The 22,157-nt window shown below is 37.7% G+C and overlaps 1 protein-coding gene across 8 annotated transcripts in view; it reads right to left on the bottom strand.

Moving 5' to 3' along the window:
• Window positions 1–363: 363 nt before the first annotated feature.
• Window positions 364–22,157, bottom strand: part of Lypd6b (LY6/PLAUR domain containing 6B) — a 188,454-nt gene continuing 166,660 nt past the window's right edge. For 4 of the 8 annotated variants that reach the window (XM_046426984.2, XM_046426985.2, XM_058573470.1 and 1 more), the window contains 6 exons: window positions 22,011–22,082; window positions 13,330–13,448; window positions 10,903–11,054; window positions 7,147–7,245; window positions 3,059–3,189; window positions 364–1,562 (listed from right to left, as the gene is read on the bottom strand). In XM_046426984.2, the coding sequence (XP_046282940.1) occupies window positions 1,398–1,562; window positions 3,059–3,189; window positions 7,147–7,245; window positions 10,903–11,050 (543 nt within the window). In that variant the 5' untranslated portion in view covers window positions 11,051–11,054; window positions 13,330–13,448; window positions 22,011–22,082 and the 3' untranslated portion in view covers window positions 364–1,397. The remainder of the gene's footprint in view (window positions 1,563–3,058; window positions 3,190–7,146; window positions 7,246–10,902; window positions 11,055–13,329; window positions 13,449–22,010; window positions 22,083–22,157) is intronic. The other 4 variants (XM_046426983.2, XM_058573467.1, XM_058573469.1 and 1 more) reach the window with 1 other exon arrangement.

Genomic DNA, 22,157 nt, shown 5'->3' on the forward strand with positions numbered 1-22,157 from the left:
TAGGAAACCTGAATGCAGAAACAGTAGAAGATGTTATGTGAAATTCTAGGATTGTGTTATAAAAGGGAAAGAAAAGAAGGCAATGAGACCAAACATTTCAGCCCATGTTTAAAGAGGTTCTATTGATGGATCTGACATCCAGAGAAAATGAGGTGACAGGACAGGGGAGAGGGCCCCCCTGCCATTCCCTCTGACTGGGACTCTTTAAGCTACCTCTGCAGAGGATACATCCTGTATGATAATGTTATCCCCCTTGATTAGGGTGTTTTTGTTTTTGTTTTTGTTTTTGACCATCTCAATTCACCAAGTTTGCATCTAGCTTCCATAGAAGAGTCCTTTCTGAAAAAGAAAGAGAAACTGAGCCATTTTGGCATAGAATTTTATTCTCCAGGCCAGCATATGTCACTCATGGTGCACCTCCAAGTCCATCAAGAAACACACAGCATGCATTTACATGGTAAAACTGAACAGCTTTATTCCCCCCTCCCACTTCACAATTGGCAAATGGATTTCATATGATTTCAAATGGAAGTTTTCTTCCTACAGTTGCCTTTCTCATTGACAACTACTGAGTGCTGCAGCTTGGACCCTGAATGTCCTCTGAGGGCCCAAGTGTTAAAGGCGTGGTCCCTAGCCTGTGGTGCTTTGAGGAGGTGATGGAGACTTTGGGATGTATGGCCTATTGTATTAGGCCACTTGGGGTATGTCCTCAAAGAGGACTTCAGGACCCTCTACCTCTCTCCTTCATGTCCCCACCATGAGACATGTGGCTTTTTGCTTTGCCACACACTCCCACCATAATGTGCTGCTTCACCACAAGCCCAAGATCAACAGGCCAAATCATTTATGAACATGAAACCTCCAAAACTGTGAACCAAAATAAACCTTTCCTCTTTAAAAGCTGATTATCTCAGGCATTTGTTAAAGTAACAGAAAGCTAAACAACAGAGTAGGGAAACTGCTTTCTTGGTAGAAGAATTAGATTTCACAGAGAAACTTTGAGTTAATGACAGACACCAGAGGATCTGACCCAGCAGCCTCTAGGGGTGTCAATGAGGTCAGGAGGTCCTTTCAGCTGAAGGCCTGATCGGCTGGGATTGGCCAGGCCACTGTAACTCATCAAAGATACTGGCAGGCTCATCCCTGCAGAATTTACAGCACACAGCTCCCTTGACCAGGAAGTCTGAAAGTTATACAGTCCTCTTGGTCCCTACCAAATCCCTATCCTCAGTGCTGGGACCTCATGCAGGAGCATTTTAACAAAGCCTCTGCTTTGGGCTTCCAATGTGCCCTCTTCACCAGGTACAAGAGTGTCTTCACTCCGAAGTTCAGGATTCACGCTGTTCTTGCCTTGTGCTTTAGAGGGCTAGTCTCTGCCTCTCTGAACAATGGTGGCATCATAGCAATGGAAGCATGAAGACCCAAGCAAGTGCTGGAAGGTAGGGTGTGGTGGCACTGCTGCCAGATGTCCTCTGAGCATGCATGACAGCAAAGACTGCATTGGTGTGGTTGGTGGGCAATTCCACGTTGCAAATCATTCCTTCACAGCAAGACCTACACTCCTGTTACAAATAAACAAGAGATGGAAAATAGTAAATAACGGGAAGGGATAAGGGATAAAACATAGAAAAACAAAGGCTTCTTCAGCTCCATCATAAGAGGACCATTAGCGGGCTATCCAGTCTGTGTATCACCAGGTCTTTGGGTTCCCTTCCTCTGCAAAGGATGAGGAGGGAAGAACCATCTTTTCCTCTTAACTATGATTTATCTTCATCAAACCCAATCATCATCAAGGCAGAGAAGTGAAAGGGAAATTGAATAAGACTGCTTGATTGAGTCACCAAATCTTTCTAAAGGTTTTAAGAGAAAACACTGAAGCAAAAGTAAAAGCTAGGAACCTTTTGGATTAGTCATTGATTATCTTTCCCAGTGTTACTTGTTAGGGGGTAATAGTGACTCACTCTTTTCTATGCTCATATCTGATTCCTATCATTACTGTAGCAATAGTTTACTAATTGTGGCTCCTGAGTGGTTAAAAAACAAAGGGCTGGGTCCCTAAGAGCATGAGATATTTTCAGGGGAAGTAGTCTCCTATGGTAATACCAGTGTATGGTTGGCACATGCCTTGACCTGAGAAACCCAGTCATTCCTTGAGGCTTCTGGGACAGTCAGGCAACACAAAGGCACAACCGCTAAGCATTCATGTCAGTGGTTTTCAACACAGGGTGCACATCAGGTTCACCTTGGGGCAATTTTAAAATGATCTCAATGCCCATGACCTCTACTTAAGGTTCTGCTTCAACTGGTCTGAGGATGCTCCCTCATCACCTGACTAACAAACCACCCAGGTAATCTTGGTGTTACTAAAGCCAACAACCACAAATGTTGAAATCATTTTCTGTGCTTATAAACTAAATTAAATTCTAAAACCTCATGAAATTAATATATGTTCAAATAATCTTTTCTCAAAAATTTCAAGATTCCAGGCATATAAAAGTATAAAATGCTCATTTAGAATCACAGAATGAGAAAATTAAAAAGATTAATTGATCCACAGTGTGTGTATAGTTCATTGCATTAAACTGAGCCTAATTTTTCGACTTTTTCTCCTCTGAGCAGAGGCGGTGGGTGAGACAAGTTTCCCTTGGTACATGGTATCACTATTTTCCTATTTCTACCTTTCCATTTCCCTGTGCAGCATTCTTGGTGATTTCTGGCCATGAACAAAACAGGTGAGCTGGGCTCTAGTGTTCATGGTTCTGTCACAGATGAGTTGCTCACAGGCTACCAGAGCTGGCTTTGGACCATTCACCCAAAGTCTTGAGGCCCACAGTATAGAACTGGAATCTGGGAATTATCATTCATTGCTAAAGTAACATTATTTCTCACTGGAGAACAGAAAGTCTTTTGACTTCTCTTTGGTCTCTATTTCATTGCTGTAATGCAGTCTTTTCTCAAAGTATAAGCATGTTCAATATATTGTTCATCCTTCAGAACTTACTTTTGCTAGCATGAGATTAGTAAATTTACACACCCGCCTGCACACACAGGATCTTACCGTATGTTCAGAATCTTGGCTGTGGTGGCACCCAACAAAATGACATTCACTTTTGGAGGCACACTTTTTGGTGATGGAGGTACTTCTTCCATGGCTGGTGAAATGATGAACTGTCAAACAATACTGTGTATCTAGGTAAAAAAAAAAAAAAAAAAAAGCAATAAAAACAAGGCAACTTCATTTTTCCACAATGCAAAAGAGACCTTTCAACAACTACTCTAGAAATGACTAATATTCATGATGAACCTTAAGTTTTTGGCAAGAAATTTAATAGCAGTGAGCTCTAGAGTTTCTAGATAGATTTTTTTTTTTTGCAATAACATCTGCTTCTAAAACACATATGTATACTGAAAATAAATATAAATAGTCACCCATCCTTTGGTATAAACTAAAGCTGAGAATAAATGTGCAAACTTTTCACCAAACTCAGGGGTGTGCTCATTGAAGATGCATGTTTGTGTCTCTAGTCCATCCCCCCTACTTTTGAAACAATGTTCTAAAACTCTAAGATGAAAATTGCAAGTATAGATGCAATAGGTCATAATACCTGTTTCTGCATCATTCAACATTTGTTTCTTACAGGTGATGAGGCAAATGAAAGATAAAAGATGGGACTCCTGGGATAGGGAAGTAGCTCAGTGGTAGAGCATTTGTCTTGCATGCATGAGGTCCTGGGTTCAATCCCCAGCACATGGAGGGCAAAACTGAAAAAAAAAAGATATGGCTTCCAATCCCATGTCAAGATCATCTTCTCTTCTCATCTAATTCTTACTCAAGTCCTTATACTCCCAATGCATTTCCTCATCAATGAATTTCTATTTTCTCTTCTTTTTAAATTAACTCTTCCTTTCTGCTTCCCATTTCTGCAGAAAGACTTCTGCATAGCATTATCTTTATAGCTTTAACCACAAACATTTTATTATTTAAAGTTCTTCCAAGAAAGTGGTTTCATTCACTATCCTAGGACTGCTCTGATTGTGTCTCTCTTCTATAACTACCTCAGGCCAAGGAAACTTTCTGATCAGGGACCACAACAACAACATCACTGAATAGGGGAGGGAGACTGGACTGAAGTTGAGAAGACTAGGTTTATGGAATAGCCTATCAAAAGTAAACTACTTGAGGGCTGCAGTTGTGACTCAGTGGTGGAGTGCTTGCCTAGCATGTGTGAGGCAGTGGGTTCGATCCTCAGCACAACCTAAAAATAAATAAAATAAAGGTCTAAAAAAATACAATGACATTATTTTTTTAAAAGTAAGCTACTTTAGAACCTTTGAGCCCGTTTTCTTTTTAGAGAAATAGTTAAGTGCACTGGCATTCTGATAGGGTTGTTACAAGCTTTAAATAATATTAACAATAGCAAACACATACTGGGCATGAACCATCAGCCAGGCACCCTTCTAACTTGTATCTTCTCATTCAGTGCTCTCCACAAGCCCTGAGGTAAGCAGACTTAACATCCTCATTTTATAGATGAAGAAAATCAGGCACAATTTCTTGTCCAAAGTAACAAAGGTAGAAAAATCACATAGAGGAAAAGCCGCATAGGTAGAAAGGTCACCTAGCTGAAAGATCACATACACGGAAGGTCACATAAGCAGAAAATTTACCCAGGTGGAAGGTCACACAGGTGGAGGGTAGGCTTCTAATGCAGCAGTTTCATAGGATTTGCACTTTTAACATTAATATTAAGCTAGACACTGCTACAAACTAGTGCTGCCCGCAGAGTGCTCTGCAAGTGTGGCTGGCTTCTGGATTCAGAAAGAAAGGGGGAACTAACTGTTTTAGAGAAGGAATTTCCATTTATAGTCCAAACAAGGAGGAATTGAAAACCAGTAGCTGCATGCGTTCATACACAATATCACACATGCAAAAAGCAGCCTCCACAAGTCAGCACTGAAGCCAGGGTAAATAAAACTAGAAATGCCATTCTTGTTGTATCCTGTTACATGGGAACCCTTTAACAACACTGACAGACCACAGAAGTGAAGCTGCAAGGAAAAAAAAGGAAACGTGAGATGACAAAGAGCAATAGCTGCAGGCCAGTTTGCCTCCCAAAATGGTTAACTATCACTCCCGTAAATAATGGCAAAGTGAAAAGAAAGAAACCATACTCTCAGTTATAATTCCAGGTGGTTAGTATCTTTAGCACTTGACTGACATATCATCAAGAAGGAGCTTCTATGCCATGCTGGAATGGAGGATCATTCCACGCTGATCTTTAAGAGCCAGCTTCTGGACACAGCAGAACCAACTCTTCCACTTTCCCCATTTCTGAATTGTCTCGGTGGTCTCTGCAGCTTCCTGCTTTTTGTTTGCCCATGTTTCAGTGGAGATGGAATTCTAAGACATAGAAATAGTTCCTGGCTTGCATGCTAAAATGGTTTCAGTGACAAATAGGATATGCTCAGACCTAGGAGAACAGAGTTTTGGGTACAATTTTAAAACAATAGCACAGTCTGTGAATAGAAGGCCTGAGAAGCTGGGCTCCAAGGTCCCCATGTACAACTATGCTAACCCTTCTACTTGGTTTTCAAGGAGATGGAAAGCAAATTGTTAAAGAATGATACCTGCTCTCTGAAAGAAGCTAGGAGATATATCAACCAACCTTTTAAAGTTTGAAACAATTACAAAATTTCCCTGGAAATGTAGAAATAAAGGCACACAATCACACACACACGCACTCACAAGCATGTGAGTTAACAGCACTCATGCCACAGAAATGTCAAAGAACCCCAAGAAAAAATGTTCACGATTAATTATTCTTAAAAAGGAATGATGAAAAATGTAGTCACGGATACATGACTAATTTACAGCACAAGATGCTCAGACCCCGTAGAGGTCTCCAATGTATAGTATATAGTAATTATTGGTTCCACACTATAAATAATAATGGTATAAAAATACCATATATAGAAATTTCCAAATATCTAAGGTAATATTAGACCCAAACTAGTAATCTCCAATTCTGGAAAAGTTTGGTTTTCTGTTTGTTTTTCTTAGCTGTTTACATCTGAAAACCTAAAAAGCAGTATACCCTGAAGTCTGAATCATCTGATATCCTTATAGCTCCATGTAGAGTTTTTAAATTCCAATTCTTCCACCAGACACTCTACTTGGTTTATTTCAAGTTCGTGTATTTTAAATCATTCAACTTCCCACCTCCTCTATTCCTACCAACCTAGTCCAAGTCCCCAATTTCTGCCTGATGACAACATCAGGTGTCTCCTTCTATTCTGGACCCCAACCATCCATTCACCACACAGCAGACAGAGCAATATTTTAAATACAACCAGTATCATCACACCCTAGCTTAAAACTCTACTGTCCACTTATCCTAGTCACAGTGAAGCCCACATTCTATCAGAGAAAGAACCTGTCCTGTCTGTGTCTCCCTCTCAGGTCCTTTGTCCATTTCCCACTACAACACATGGCCAGTGTCCTTTCTATTCATTGAAGAGGCCAAACCCACTTTTTCCCCTGGAAGCCTTTGTATTGCCATTCCCTCTTCCCGACATGTTCTTCCAATAGATCCCTATGTGGCTGGTTTGGTTCAGTCATTCAGGTCTTAGTTCTAATGTACACTCATCTATGCATTCTGTCCACAAATACTACTACTGAGGGCCTAATATGAATCAGGCACTGGGATGCATTAGTGAACTAAATAAACTAAAAGGAGATCCAAATGTTTGATAATGAATGAACAGAGTTTCCCAAGCATGGATGTATCTCAAGAGTACAGAAATTTTCCTTTGCTTTAAGTCAGTTAAGTATGGCTTTTCTAAGGTATCATCAAGCATTTCTGAAATTGTTAGAATGCCTTAGTCAACACTGTGGTCTCTTCTCCCTGGTAAATACTGTTTATGAAATTCTTCCTCAAGGCAGACACAACTGCAAGTTGAGGCTATGCTGCTGGTTTGTGAGTTCTCTCAGGATAGGCCCTTAGAGGAAATCTCTGACTTCTATAGAACATCACCAGCCTGTTGCTGTGCTGATCCTTTACACAGGACATCTTTGCTCCAGGCAATTCAGGAGAGACCTAAAGGAAGTGATGTCACAAGACAGTCTTCCAAACTCAGCACACTTACTTTGTGGACACCATTTGTCTTCTGCCCATCGATTGCAGTTATAATTATCCCCTGCATTTTCACAGGTAAAACACTTGAAGCTATTTGGAAATGGTGTTGCTTTAAAAGAAAAAAAAAATGCAAAGTGAAATGATAAGGTTAAAAAAGACAAAAATTTCAAACATCGAATATGGTACAAAGTCAGCAACTTTTATGTTAGATGAAACAAAACTTATACGATGTCATCTTTACAAATTCTATGTCTAGGGAGTTGGATTTACCCATCAAGCTTTTGGCAATTTAAAAAAAAAATTTTAAATACTTCCATGAATTTCCATTATAGAGTAACAAAAATGATTTCACAAGCCACTTTGAAAAGATCCATATCATTCTATTTTGATGTATAATTTGGGATAAGTGGGGGTTGAGGGTATGGGTGAGGGTGGTAGTGGTATTGGAACTAATACTGTGACCCACATATATCATCCCTGAAAAGAACTAGAGTCCAGATTAACCTCAGTTTGAATTCTGTCCTTTAAACTAATTAGTGTATAATTTTTAACTTCTAAGGCATAATAATATTTATAATTATAAAAATAAAGATCCCTATGATTTGCAGAGGTATAGTGAGAATTAAATGGAATACTGCAATGAAAATCCCTGTGGGGTCCCTAGCACATCAAGTCTTGCTAGTTTGCATCCATATGCACTCTATTACAGGTACAGTTATCCTCAAGGAAGTCACCTCATTTGACGTATGTCAATTGTAACAGCATTAGACCTTGACCAGGAAGGTAATATTTAATATAAGGGTGATAGGCATTCTTAAGCCCTTACACACAGGCCAAAGCACTGTGGAAAGGAGAAATACTGAGTTGCTGACAATGTGAATTGAGCAAAATTAACATGTTCTTTTGTTATTATATCTTTTTGAAAAGTTTGCCTTTTATCTGGTTATTTTTAATTTTTAAATTTTTTTTAGTTGTTCTACTTAGTTGTAAATAATAGCAGAATGCATTTCAATTCGTCATATATGAATGTGAGTGCAACATTTCATTCTCTGGTTGTGCACAGTGTACCATTCATGCAATCATACATGTACCTAGCGTAATGATGTCTATCTCATTCCACCATTTTTCTATCTTCATAACCCCTCCCCACCCTCCCCTTTGCCCAATCCAAAGTTCCTCCATTCTTCCCATGCATCCCCCCTATACTCATAGATCAGCATCCACTAATAAGAGAAAACATTTGGTCTTTAGTTTTTTGGGATTGGCTTGCTTCGCTTAGCATAATATTCTCCAACTCTATCCATTTACCTGCAAATGCCATAATTTTATTCTCTTTTAATGCTGAGTAATATTCCATTGTGTATATATACCACAGTTTCTTTATCCATTCACCTATCTATTCATGAATGTCTAGGTTGGTTCCACAGTTTAGCTATTGTGAATTCAGCTGCTATAAACATTGGTGAGGCTATGTCACTATAGTATGTTGATTTTACATCCTTTGGGTATAGACCAAGGAGTGGGATAGCTGGGTCAAATAGCAGTTCATTCCAAGTTTTCTGAGGAATCTCCACACTGCTTTCCAAAGTGGTTACTGTTCTTGTTTTGTTTTGTTTTTTATGTGGTGCTGAGGATCGAACCCAGTGCCTCACCCATGCTAGGCAAGTGCTCTACCACTGAGCTACAACCTCAGCCCCTTATCTTATTATTTTAGTAGGAAAGAGGGAAAATAAAATAATTTGAAATTTTTGCATAGACCAGGGCATAGGGTCTGGGTAAAATTTTTAATTCTCCTGGTTTTGCAGAATAATGTAGGCAAGTAAAGGTAAACCCCAAACCAACCTAGTAACATAACCAGAAGTTAGGGTGAAAAGTAGAAGCAGTGGGTATTTAGGGTACATGGGGAGGATATGCATTGCTGTATAAAACACAAGCAAAATATCAAAGATTCAGCAGACATGAAATTAAATACTGCAGATACATTTCAGTTTGGCCTATGCAAAAAGAATGTTATGCAGATATATAAAAATAATGACAGCCATTTTCACCTGTATGGGCTTAAAAATATTAATAGTCAATGCTGATGAATGAACAATTAGAGTATAAATTTGCACAATCCTTTATATTTAGTAATTCTAACTCTGGTAAAATCTATTCTAAGGTCATCAGTAAATTGAAAAGAACATTTAAAAAGATCTTCAATGGCAATTTCAATGAATTTAAATTGCTTGTATTTTTTAATGACATAAAGTATGGGGAAATGGTTAAATAAACAGCAGATCAGAAATATGAATTTTTAAAAATAAAAGACATTAGAATATTTTAAATATATTCAAATTATAGCATAAAGAGTGAAAAACTAATGTAAGACTAAATTTGTGTAATATTTTCTTTCAGTATTTTTTCCATATATGTGTATGTAGATATGAGACATACCTACATACACATATATGGAAAAAATACTGAAAGAAAATATTTCAAAATGTAAAAAGGAGCACCTTTGAATTATGGAATCATGAATAAATTTACCTTCTTCTGTATATTTCCTGTCTTTTGGGGATTTTCTACAATGAACATATATTTTTCTCTTTTTCTAAATATTTTTCTCATCAAAAAATTATAACACTCTTTAAAACTTGGAAACTTGTAGATAATCTAGAGTTACAAAAACCATGTGTCATGCATTTTACCTATTAATAAACAGGGATTAACAATTCAGGGATGTATAATAAATGATAATTCAAGATACATGTGTAGTACATATGTGTATATGTATATGTGTGAAGCATTTATATGTACACTGAGAGAGAAAGAGAACTAGATGACTGAATGTCCTAAATAATAAAGAAAACACAGAGTAAAAAATAGTAATGATATAGATGTCATCTAGGTGTACTATAAAGATAGTGGTTCTCACAGCTGTCTGTGTATCAACAGTATCAGGAGAGCTTTTCAAAAAAGAGAAAAGAAAAAATTCCACATCTCACCCCTTTGATTATCAAATCTCTCAAGAAGTGACCTGGGGATATATCATTTTAAAGCCTTCCATCAAGATTCTGATGGTCCTCCAGGTGGGGAACCATAAACATTTACATGTATACAAATAATTTTTTCTCTAAAATTTGTATGAGAGAAGTTTTATTTGAAGAGAAAAAGAAGGAGTGATGGTATATATTCATACAGACATTTATACACATGTACATATAAAATATATTAACATAAATTATCCTATAAGATGATATGCACTATTAGCCTATTTTAAAACTATTAGTGGAAAAGCTGAGTTTTATGTAATTCTTGCTAACTGTGATTGTGCATAATGAAAATCCAGGTTATATTCCTCTTCAAATATTTCAATTTTTCTAATCTTTTTAAAACTGTTAATGACCACTTGAAAGAATAAATATATCATTTATGCAGAAACTACCTGCAGCCAGTTTCTTCTCCAATGAAGAAATCAATAAAGAATACTGAATTTCCTCTGCTAAGCCATGATTAGGGACAATATTCAAAAGAATTTCTTAAACAAGAAAGCTTTTAAGACTTTAATAGGAAGCTAATTCATTTTAAAGAAATGAAGAATATTTTTGTTACCATAAACTTACCCATGGAGTCGTTGAAACCTTTCTGTTTTATTCTAGATATAAATCAAGCATTTCCAGAAAAAAAAAAAAACAAAACAAGGTGACAATGGATGGAAGTCGGGCTTCAAAGGACATTCTGATTCCCTCCCCAGTCATGAACTAACACGGCAACCACTACTTACGGTCAAGAGGAGGCCTAACATTGTAGAAGTTGATGTTCTTGGCAGATGCCCAGTTTTCTGAGAAGATAAAGATGTGGACAACAGCCACAGCTACAGCGTGACAGAGGAGCAGCATCCTGACCTCATGGATTGAACAGGCCAAACTCATATGTCTATGATGAAAACACAGATTATTTGAGTTTATTTATATTTTACTCATTAAAAATAAGAGGGTGTTTGCTTCTGTTTGAAAGACTCAATTATTCAATATATTTGAATATAATGGTTTCAATTTGAATTTGAATTGAATATAACTTAAACATTTATGTATTGTGTTGGGCTGGTACCTGCAACTAAACATTATTCTTTTGATCAGATGAAAGTTAAGTAATTACTGCCTTCTACTGGTCAGGCCTCTGCACTCACCATTTAAGTTTTAGCAGGATGCCCAGTAGCCTTTCAGGTTCAGGAAGACCAAGCAGCCCATACTGACCAGGTTATACCTATTTCATCATCTGAGTCTAGCTGGTTGACTTTGTGCTGAAACACCTCATCTCTCAAATTAACTATGGTTCCAGGCATGTTCCAATGAAGTCACAGGACTCCTCTTTGACCAGGAAGATGTGTGGGCAGCAGGAAAAGATACAACTTGGAGTCTAAAGGCTTCGATTTGGGGTTGGCTCTGCTGTTTATTAGTGGCCTGACCTTGGACAAGCTCTTTACATTCTATTAACCTCAATTTCCTCATCTGTAAAGTGGCTTAATAACACCGGAACTGCCCACACATTTGGGTAATTGTGAGCATCAAATACAGGTTCAGATAGGATCACAAAGGATTGTGAAAATCAAAGCCCTCATAATAAGAGTTCTGTGAAAATGTTGAAATATTAGAGCTCAATGATATTTGTTGAAATCCTTTTCTTCTTACAGAATCAACTATTCTCAGTGGATTTAGAAAAAAAATTTCAATGAAAAAAGGTTTAATCTCTGCATATATGTGTATAATTCTTCACATAAACAGGAAAATAACACTGGATTCTAAGGATTTTACTTCCCTCTCTTATGAATCAATTGGTTTTGCACATGAGCAATAATGCATAACCATGAAGATGGAATTGAATATTGGACAAAATGTAAGCACACACAATGTCATCCCTGGAGATGGCTTTTGCTGTATAGAACTGAGTCATTAAGGATGTACTCAGTATTCAAAAAAGAATAAAAGAAAAAAAAAGAAAGGAAAAAATAACCCTGGTGAGTAAATTTCAAAAATAATACAATAGTGTTAAATTTTATACACTGCATTTTAGAGCAGAACATAATAAGATCTAGATACATAAAAATGTATGCAATTTCTCTAGTTCATTTTAAAAACCAAGCTTGACCTTTTCACAGTTATCAGATTTCTAAATTCTATTCCTATGTTCTTTCTGAAGAAATAGACATTTAAGCAACTATATTATCCCAACAGTCAAGTGGTTTTACTGATCCAAATTCTGCTTTACCTGTCTCTTTCTCTTAGTTGGTCTGCTTTGTAGTCATCTTGAATCTGTTACCAAGTAATGGATGCATGCTCCTGCTTTATACCAGTGGAGACCTTTGGGGAGGGGAAGACTGATCTGTCTTTCACAAACCTCAGGATGACTGCACTCCAACAGCAATCCACATGGAGAGATGACTAAGATCATGGATTTCAGAGTCATGCTGTCTCACACTCCCTGTTCTAGCACTAAGCAGCTATGAAACCTGAGACTAGTAGTGGCTGAAGCTTTCCAAACCTCAGTTTCCCCATCCACGGGACCAGCATAAAAATAGTACTTATCTTCTCGTTTTGAGGTGTGGACGGTCACAATACATAGGAAGCACTCAGCAAGTGCTGAGCACATGGTTGGAGCTGTACTTACTGAGCACTTTCTATTCAGTAGTAAAGCACTGGCTCAGATACCTGTTTCCCAACCTGCTATTTGAAGCCTGGTGCAAGTTCTTTAACCTTCCTATGCCACAAACTTTGCTTCTACAAAATGGGAGTGATAACAGTACCTACTCCATAGAACTATAGGAATTAAATTATTTGAAGCATATAAAATGTTTGAACTATCTAATTAGCTATATGCCTAGAATTTTGCTAATTCTTATGTAAGCATTTACTATTATGAACACATCCCCAATTTGGAATCCCAAGTCAAAATCCCTGGTTTGCCTCATGTAACCTTTATGAAATGAAAGCTCCTTCACTCATTCATCAAACATGTCATTGTTGACAACTGGTATGCAACACACATTGTTGTCACTGAACCCCCTAAAGATTTTTGCTCATGCAAACTGCATTTCAGAGGGAGAAAACAGGAAACACACATGAAAAAAAATCTACTTTCAGTTAGTCATAAATTTCATGAAGGCAGTACAATAAGATGATATGTTAGTAAATAGGAGAGCTGCTTTACGTACATGGTGGTCCCACAACAACTCTCCAGTAGGTGGCATCTGAACAGGTACAGTAAACCATGAGAAGGAATCAGCCAAGCCAAGAATCAAAAGAAGAGCAACCCTGTCCTGAGTGCTTTGCCCTGTGGGGGTAATATTAAAATCAGCTGATATGACTGGAACCAGCTGAGAGGGAGGAATAGGCAAAATCAGAGAGTCACTGAGGCCTGATTACTTACTGCAAGGATTTGGGTTCAGGAAAAATCAGGCAATTGTTTAATTTTACATGACCTAATTTAGAAACAACACCAAGAAATACTCTGTGTCTGTGGAATAATTGGTCCTAAATCCCTAGCCTGATTTCTAACTCCTGGAATAAAGGAATACAAATGATTGTGAGTATAGAAGAAGACAGAAATCAGATACACCAAAGGCTTCTCTGAGTGAATTTTAAAACAACTGACTAGACAATAAGTCCAAGAATGAAACCATTTTTTTTGGTGTGTGTGTGTGTGTGTGTGTATGTTTGTTTGTTTTTGTTTTTGCTTTTTTCCATCACTCAAAACAGCACCAAAAGGACAGAGTATTATTATACTGTGTAATTGAGGAGCTGGTAATTTAGAGGCAGAAGATGTAAGGTTCCTAGCATCCTGCCCCCAACATGGGATCCTTCAAAAAACCTCCACATGACATATCCTGGCCAAGAATTTTGAAGGCTAATGAGAAGCAAACCAAAGGAGTATTGCTTCATACAGACAAAATGTGTTTTTGTTTCCACTTTAAACTGAAGAGTATACAGCCTTATTCTATCAAAATTATCCCAAACTGCAAAGTTCTTACCTGTCAAATAAGAAAAGTACTAAATAAAAGTGTCTCAGAATTCCAAAGCAGGTTTTATAATCTATTACCACACACTGCTTCTCCCCGAGCTCCTCATCTATCTCTATCTATGCTTCAGTGTACAAGTTTGTGGGAACATACTGTTTTATTTTCCACAACCAAAAGACATTAGGATAATGAAAAAGTAAATGACTAAATATAGTATCTGAGGGTTGTTTCACATTCAGAATCATTTCACAGAGACTCCTAGATAAAAATTGTCTGCTGAGAGTGCTGAGTAGGCTCCCACTGCAGTCTTTGTTGCAGAACAAGGTTACAGGAGAGCTTGTAAGAGAGGGAAGAAAATCTTTAATACAAGTTAAACTAAAGCATTCAGGTTATTTTCTTGGAGGCCATCACACAAAGCAGTGTTACTTCTTCATGAGGGGGGAATGGGTGATCTGTGAACTTCCTCAGGTAATTTGCAAAATGGTGTGTCTAGACACATTTCCCCCTGGGTGGAGTAGCTCAATGGAATCTGAGATTCACACAATGCCTAAGAACACCTGCTTGCTGTTTCCCAACAGAGCTGCCCCAGGTGAGCTCCCTGTGACTTAGACATTTTCACACTTTTGACATTAAGAAAAAAAGTTCCACAAATGCCTTAGATATCTGACCCACACCCCTCAAACTCAAAGGCAGATCGAGATATCCCCTGACCCCAAGCAGAGGTCATTACCTTCGCCCATCTTTCCCAGACAGTAGGCCTAGGCAAAAACCTATGGTACTGCTCTTCCCTGTGGTTTAAGAGTCCCCTTTGTGGAAGAAGAATTAATTCACTCCAGAATGCAGAGTGCTTCTCTGACAGAAAAAGGAAGACATTTATGTAAAAGCATCTTTGTAGGGATACAGCAGGGATGAGCAATTCCCAGGCATCCTAGTGAATTGCAGGTAGCCAGATTTGGAAATTCAGAAAACCCCTCCTGAGACTCTGGCCCCTTACTTCCCAGAATAAAAGACTTCATTCATGGTATTTGGTCCAGAAGCATGACAATTTCCCAAGTCTGAGTCCTGACAATCATCTCATCCTCCATGTGTCATTTTAAACTTCCAAGGACCACACGTAAAGCTGATGGGGCCTCAAGAAGCAACACATCTTTGACATCACAAACTTTTGAGTAGGAAATGAAAATAACATTATTTTTTCACATTCCTCAGAACCACGTTCAGTCATGGTAGACGCGGAGTGAATACTTTTTGGAATAGAATCAACATCATTAGCTATGACCTCTGAGGATGCCTTTCTTAGTGAATAATACAAAAGTTGTGGGCACTAAGGAATTGGTATGGTGTCCAAAAATGACAAAGAAATGATGGACTCCCACAGAAATTTGAAAAGAAGACGCAAAACCTAGGCAGTAAATACTGGCATTTCTTATGCAATTGCTAAAAATGAGTCAGCATGCACAAAACCAACTCCAACTGCCAGTGAGACAGATAATTTAAGAGAAACAGTTCTGCAAAGTCCAGCATGCCCTATCACCACTCAATCCACACCTGCCTGCAAGCACCACTTATCCCACAGTCAGACACTTTAATGACAATCCTTAATGGGCCTGGTTTCCCTTGTAAAAAGAATAGATAGCAAAATGGAAATTCAGAACAAATGCTGAAATTTACTCAGGGAGAATTCAAGAGATGAAAACACTCCTCTCAAAATGGGAAATTCACCAGAAAACTTTAACATCCACAACAAGAGTTGCAGTACTTGCTTCTGGCTGGTAAGCCGGGTTGGCAAATAAAGATATCCTAGTTCCTATTACATTTAGGAAGAGTGTTTGTGGGATTTATGTCAAAACTGGATTCTAATTCCTTCCCTAGCAGGGTAACGGAGGATTTAGTTTCTAATCTCGCCAGGGAACTGAGGGCCAGTTCAGAGAGTTCAGTTTCTACCTTCTCTGATGGGTTCACCTCCATTTGTGGTACATGGAGGGTTTCTCTTGTCCAAACCTTAAAAGCACCATGATTATAAGTCATACATTTATACCAAATATTTAGCTAAATAGTTAATATGTAACAAGGAATAAGAAAGACCCAATTCCTGAGCTCTCATGAATTATTTGGAAAAAAATTATTTATTTATAATAAAAAGAGACATCACCAAGATTTAATACAATCATCTTTGAGAGGAGGGAAAACACTAATCTTTAGACTTAGAAAAACCTAGAATAAAATTCTAGTCCTACATTTACTAACTTGGTGACTAAAGAGTTAAGATTTATCACCATTTGCTAAAAAGAAAAAGGAGGCTTAGAATCACACAGATAACATAAGTTGTTGTGTGGATTGAGTGCAATTATATAAATAAAGCATCTTTTATGTAGATGGCATTTGAGAAATCTTCAATATCCAATTCCCCTCTTCTCTGTCCCTTCTCCCTTCTTCAGATGTCATTAGCAGAAAAAGAGAAATCAGATCAAGGCATAGCACTGTCCAACTTTATTTTGTATTAGCTAGAACAAATCTGGTAAATAGTAGATTCATTTCTAAGGAAGACTCAGAAATCCTCCCTACTGCAACTAAATGGGAAGTTGAAATCAATGACTGCCAATGTCCCTTCTACTTCTAATAATCTATGATTTTTATGGAAGAATATCAAGGAAGAACTCCAGTTACATCATAAATAGTCCTACATGTGATGTAGTATTTCCATAATAATTCAGATTGTGATTGCAGTGCTTTAAAGAATACAAACAACAAAAAATCTCATCAATCCCAGGATCAAAAACTCATAGATATGAGTATCTCATTTCTAAGCATAAAGCTGAACATTTTGCAATGTCAGAGACATACTTTTTTTCCATTACATGCAACTTGATCAAAGATAATGTCTAAAAGAGCACTGATGTTAAAATAATTTCATTATGCAAATCAAGTTTAAATCTAATCATGAATTAATACAGAGTGATAAGTATGTAATATGAGTACAGAAGTAATCTAATCACTTTTAAGATCATATTTCTAAATATGATACAAATTTTAAGATAAAGCTAAGAGATGCTTTTTCAGAGGCATTGTTGTCAAAGATATGATTTTACATCTTTCTTGGGAAGGCTTTCATGACAATGGAGGGCTAAGATGGTAAGAACTCCACATGGACAAAATTTAAATATTTAGGAATTAGAAACTGAATTCCCTTTTTAAATAATCAAGATTTGTTTGTCATGTTTGATTTAACTATTGAACAAATGTTAGGAACCTCTATTAGTCAACTTTCTGTCATTATATCTGAGATAACTAACTTAAAAAGAGAGTAGTTTATTTCATAATTTTGAAGGTTTCAGTCCCTGGTCAACCAGCTACATTGTTTCTGGGCTTGTGGCAAGGCAGCATATCATGGCCAGGGTACACAAGCTGCACAGCTCATGGCTGGGAAACAAGGAGGAGGAAGAGCAAGGGGCCAAGATTCCACTATCCCTTCAAGGGCACACCCCCAAAGACCTAAACACCTCCCATTAATCCCCACCCGTTAAAGGTTCTGCCACCTCCCAATAGCATCAACCTAAGGACCCAGCCTTTAACAAGCTTTTGGGAGATATTTAAGATCCAATGTAGAGCAGAACTAATAAAAAAAAATGTATTGATTAAATTTGAAATTTTCTTCACATAGGTGAATAATCCTTACCCATTCTGAAAGGCATGAATGACCTATCAGGGGCTTATGCCAAGTAACTTATGCATTAAGTCTCTTAAGATACTGAGCAAAACATATTTTGGATGAGAGAATGGTGAAGATTCAAATCCCTTCCATGAATGGCACTCTGTGCTGTGAATTACCCTTTTCTCTGAACTTCCCAGAAGCCAAGAGAGACACAGTAGAATGCACTAATTCTCACTCTGTCAGAAAAGGGAGTTATTTCTGATATTGAATTCTCAAATTAGTGAATCCTTTGAATCATCGTATAGAAGGCACCAATCGACATGGATCATGCCTGAAATTTGTTTTGAAGAGATCCAGATGCATCTGTCGTTTGGCCATTCCAAAAAAATTTTTTTCTTTTCTTTGAGATAGATGTGTTTATACTTGAGAACAGTTTAAACTTGAATAACAGTTCTGCTGGAGACCTGGAGGCACACAGGGCTAGTACTGCCAGCAACTCCTCTGCAGAGCTGCATGGATACGAATTGACTGGCAATACAGATTGGGTACAGAACGCATTGCTTTTACATTTCATATCCTTGCTTGTTTTACTGAACTAATTTTTTTAATAACCAGTCAAAGCTCTCAAAATAGAATTCAAGGCTGAAATGTCCAACAGCTGGCTAAGGATCCATTACTCTACATTCATTGAGTGAAGGAGTGTACAGGGCCAAGGATGCACTCTCTAATTCATGGATTTTAGAACTCAACTGAAGACATTGACCATTGGGGCCACTCTGTGTGTAAGGTGATGGCTAACATTTTTTGCTTTGTTTCATCTCAGCTGACACAGAAAAATGGCTATAAGAATAAAGTATTCATAGGAATATGTTTCCTATTTAACCTCTCTGAATATATTCTTATATGATGATAGAATGTACCAAAGCAAAAACAGGTGATACATTTGTTTGGAAACATATGTGTGTATGTATATATGTGCATTTGCTCACATATATGTATATAACTATATACATACACAAATATATATATAAATATATATATATATATATATATATACATACATACATACACACACATATATATCTACACATGTGTACACACTTTATTGTATGAAGTAATTACTTAAATGCTAGTTTAAACCAGGTTGCAAAAGCTTCCCAAGCCTCTTTGGAAGAGACTGGACTGCCAGTTATCTCAGCTGCTTTCATCACCCACATGGCTATTTTTCAACCGGGAGATCTTTAGGAGCACAGTTGTTACTCTGCATTTGTCCTATCTTCTTTCTTCTGTCCTAGAGTTTTATGTCACTGACCATTATGTATAGAGCCCCCACTAGCTCAGTTTTATTCTTGCTTCTCCATCTAAAAATATATTACACAAGTAGAGAACATGTTTGTAGATATCATTTTGAAACAGGAGGTATTTAAAAACCAACAATAAACTGCATGCTATGGCAAAAGAATATTGTGCTGACTTTTGCATAGTCACAAAACCCAGAACAGATTATTCAAAGAACTCTCGGGAAGCTGACAAGCTTATAAAAGCAGTCCCAAGGAAAAAAATTTCTGCATCCTGCATTTATAACAAAGTTACAGTGTGTCACTTGCTCTATAAATTGTCACTATTACCACTTGCAGCCGAAGGAAACATACATATATAAAGATATATATGTGCATAATTTCATATTCCCAGAGGAAACTGAAAAATTATGTGCATTAAATAGTGTTTTAATTGCAACATGAAAAAAGACATTTAATTGCTCATGATGTGGTTCACAGTCCCACAAGGGTAAAGTCAAGTGAAAGTGCTGCCTGGTGTAATGGGGAAAAATTGGCCTTTGGAGGCACCCAGCGTAGGTACAAATTCTGACTCTGTCACTTCCTGGATCTATTACCATTACCTGATCACTCAATTACTCTAAAACTCAGTTTCCCTATCAGTAAAAGAGAGAGAGAGAGAGAGAGAGAGAGAGAGAGAGAGAGAGAGAGAGATTACATATTTATTCTGTAGAGAGTTATAGGAATTAAAAGAGAATGAATGAAAAGTTTCTACCTGCTGCCTTTTTTGTCAAAATAGCAAATCAATTAGAAAGCTAAATGTGATGTCCATTGTTCCTCTATGATTTACCACACTGGCCAATATCATTAAGGCCTTTCAATATCTGCCAACTTTTAAGACTGAAATTCAATATGCATATTTTCAGTTCTCAAATTTTATGATTATTCGAGCATATATGAAAACAGGATGTAAAATTCCTCTGAAGACCAATTTTTAAAAACTACTCTAGAATATATGTGAGAACAATATTTAGGCCTCACTAGAGCATTTCCATTTATTGATTTTCTGATAAATCCTCTTCTTTGCCCACACACATTAATAGCATGCAGTAGTTTGTAAAGCATCTGATTTAAGAAGCAAAAGCTCTGTGCTCTCATAGGTATCATTATTTCACTGCTTCAAGATGTGTCACATTTGCCATTCTGCTTGAAGGCCCAGTTAGAATATTTCTCATTCACAAAAACTTTCCATGTCTATTCCAGCCCCTGGATGGGTCGATAGTCTGGGAAAAGCTTGGAACTTGTTTGTGGACACAAGACTGTCCTTCTTTGCTTAGTACTGGGCTGAGCAAAGAAAGTTCAAGTCCATTCTTAGAAACAGGCGAAAGGTCTCTCTTTAAGAGATCAGAGACCTTGTAGATATTGCCAATTTAAAAGAAATCAAAACAAAACAAAACAAAAAAAAATTTTTGTTGTTTCCTACCACACAATTTCCATTGCCATTTTGATTGTTCTTTAAGTGATCAATCTTTTATCAGTCTTCTATCACTCTGCTAAGTTACTCATGTGGAGACTCCAAGAACATCATTATCAACCACTTGAAATTCTGTCCAATAAGGACCTCGTGCATTCACAGGTAGTTGGACACACTCTAAAACACACCAAAACATACCACCTTCCTGGGCCTAAAACACACCACCTTCCTGGGCTCTCCAAGTCCAGTCAAAGGGAAGTGACTTTGACAGGCTCTTTCCTTTGCACCCCAGGCCCATCCTTTATGCTGGGAAGACAGCTATAAAGTCCATTCACATAGTTCCCTTTTTACTGGCTTCCAGTTTGGTTTGGCCAACAGCAGGTGCTCAGAGATTGCAACATAAGAAGATAGTGAGAATGGGTATTTCCACCCCTGATATGGAGCTCCATATCAGGTTGTCAACATGTCCTGCAGCTCCTCTCAGGTGGCACAGTGGCCTCATCCCAGATGCTGGTAACCATTTCCACCCCTCATCCTTCAGGCACAGGTTATGGCTCTTCTGCTGCTAACTCCAGCGTCTGGTACTACCTATTGTTGATTTCCTTAAATCTAGCCCATGCATTGTAATCAGCATCGGCTACATGCTTGTTGTTTATCTTATCTAATTCCTGCCAAAACCCCCAACAGGGTCTTGAATACAGTCTCTAAACATCAGGAAAAGAGCCACCCTGGACCAGGACATCAGGGCTTATTGTTATAGTAGAGCCATTACAGAAACAGCTGCAGTGAATAAACAGTAGCCTCTTTACTAGTAAAGTATGAGCTACAGATACAATCTCTTAGGTGATAGGAGATCCACAACCAAACTGATACAACAAATCAATCAGAGAAGAAGGAAGACTATAGTAAGGAAACCAGGATACTACTGAGCACTGTATCCGAAGATAAACTGGGTGAAGATCTCATAATCTCATGCAGATATCACATCCTTCCAAAAGTTAAGTTTTCCTCCTACCGTCACTGAAGCGCATCATTAAATAAGCAGAGAGAGATGGGCATGATTTTTGAACTTCAATAAAAGAGCTAAGAAAAATGAACCAGCTTACTATTAACACAGCTCTGAAACGCATGAAGCCCTAATGTATTCAGGGCAATACCATCTTATGGCATTATAGTACCTATAAATATATCTGCACAGAAATGTAGGTTGATTTGAATTCAGTGAATATTGAAATCTGCTATGAATGTTCTGGTGCTTTGCTCTACGGTTTCCTTCCTGAGATACTGCATGCCAAGAAACAAAACTATATATGAACTTGACAATGGACTTCTCATTTAAATTAAGAAACGTCTCCTAAAATGCTGTGTGGTTATTTTTCTGGTGACCTCTCATCTCCTCTGGGACAATGTTCTCAGGAGCTTCATTAGCTCAGGGAAACCCTTTACTCCAACTTCTAAATTTACTCATACTTACCTTTCTTAATTACGTTTCTTCTCTCCTCTGCTTCCTCCTCTTCTATTCCCTGCTTCTCTCATTCAAGGACACCTCAAAAGGAAAAAACAAAAAAAAGGAAAAAAAATTCAGCTTAAATTGCACAGCTTAAAATGTACCAATTTCCAG

This window comes from Marmota monax, unplaced genomic scaffold (assembly GCF_021218885.2).
Source record: "Marmota monax isolate L192 unplaced genomic scaffold, Marmota_monax_Labrador192_F-V1.1 WCK01_AAM20220418_F8-fsc00048, whole genome shotgun sequence".
NCBI classification, from domain to species: Eukaryota; Metazoa; Chordata; class Mammalia; order Rodentia; family Sciuridae; genus Marmota; species Marmota monax.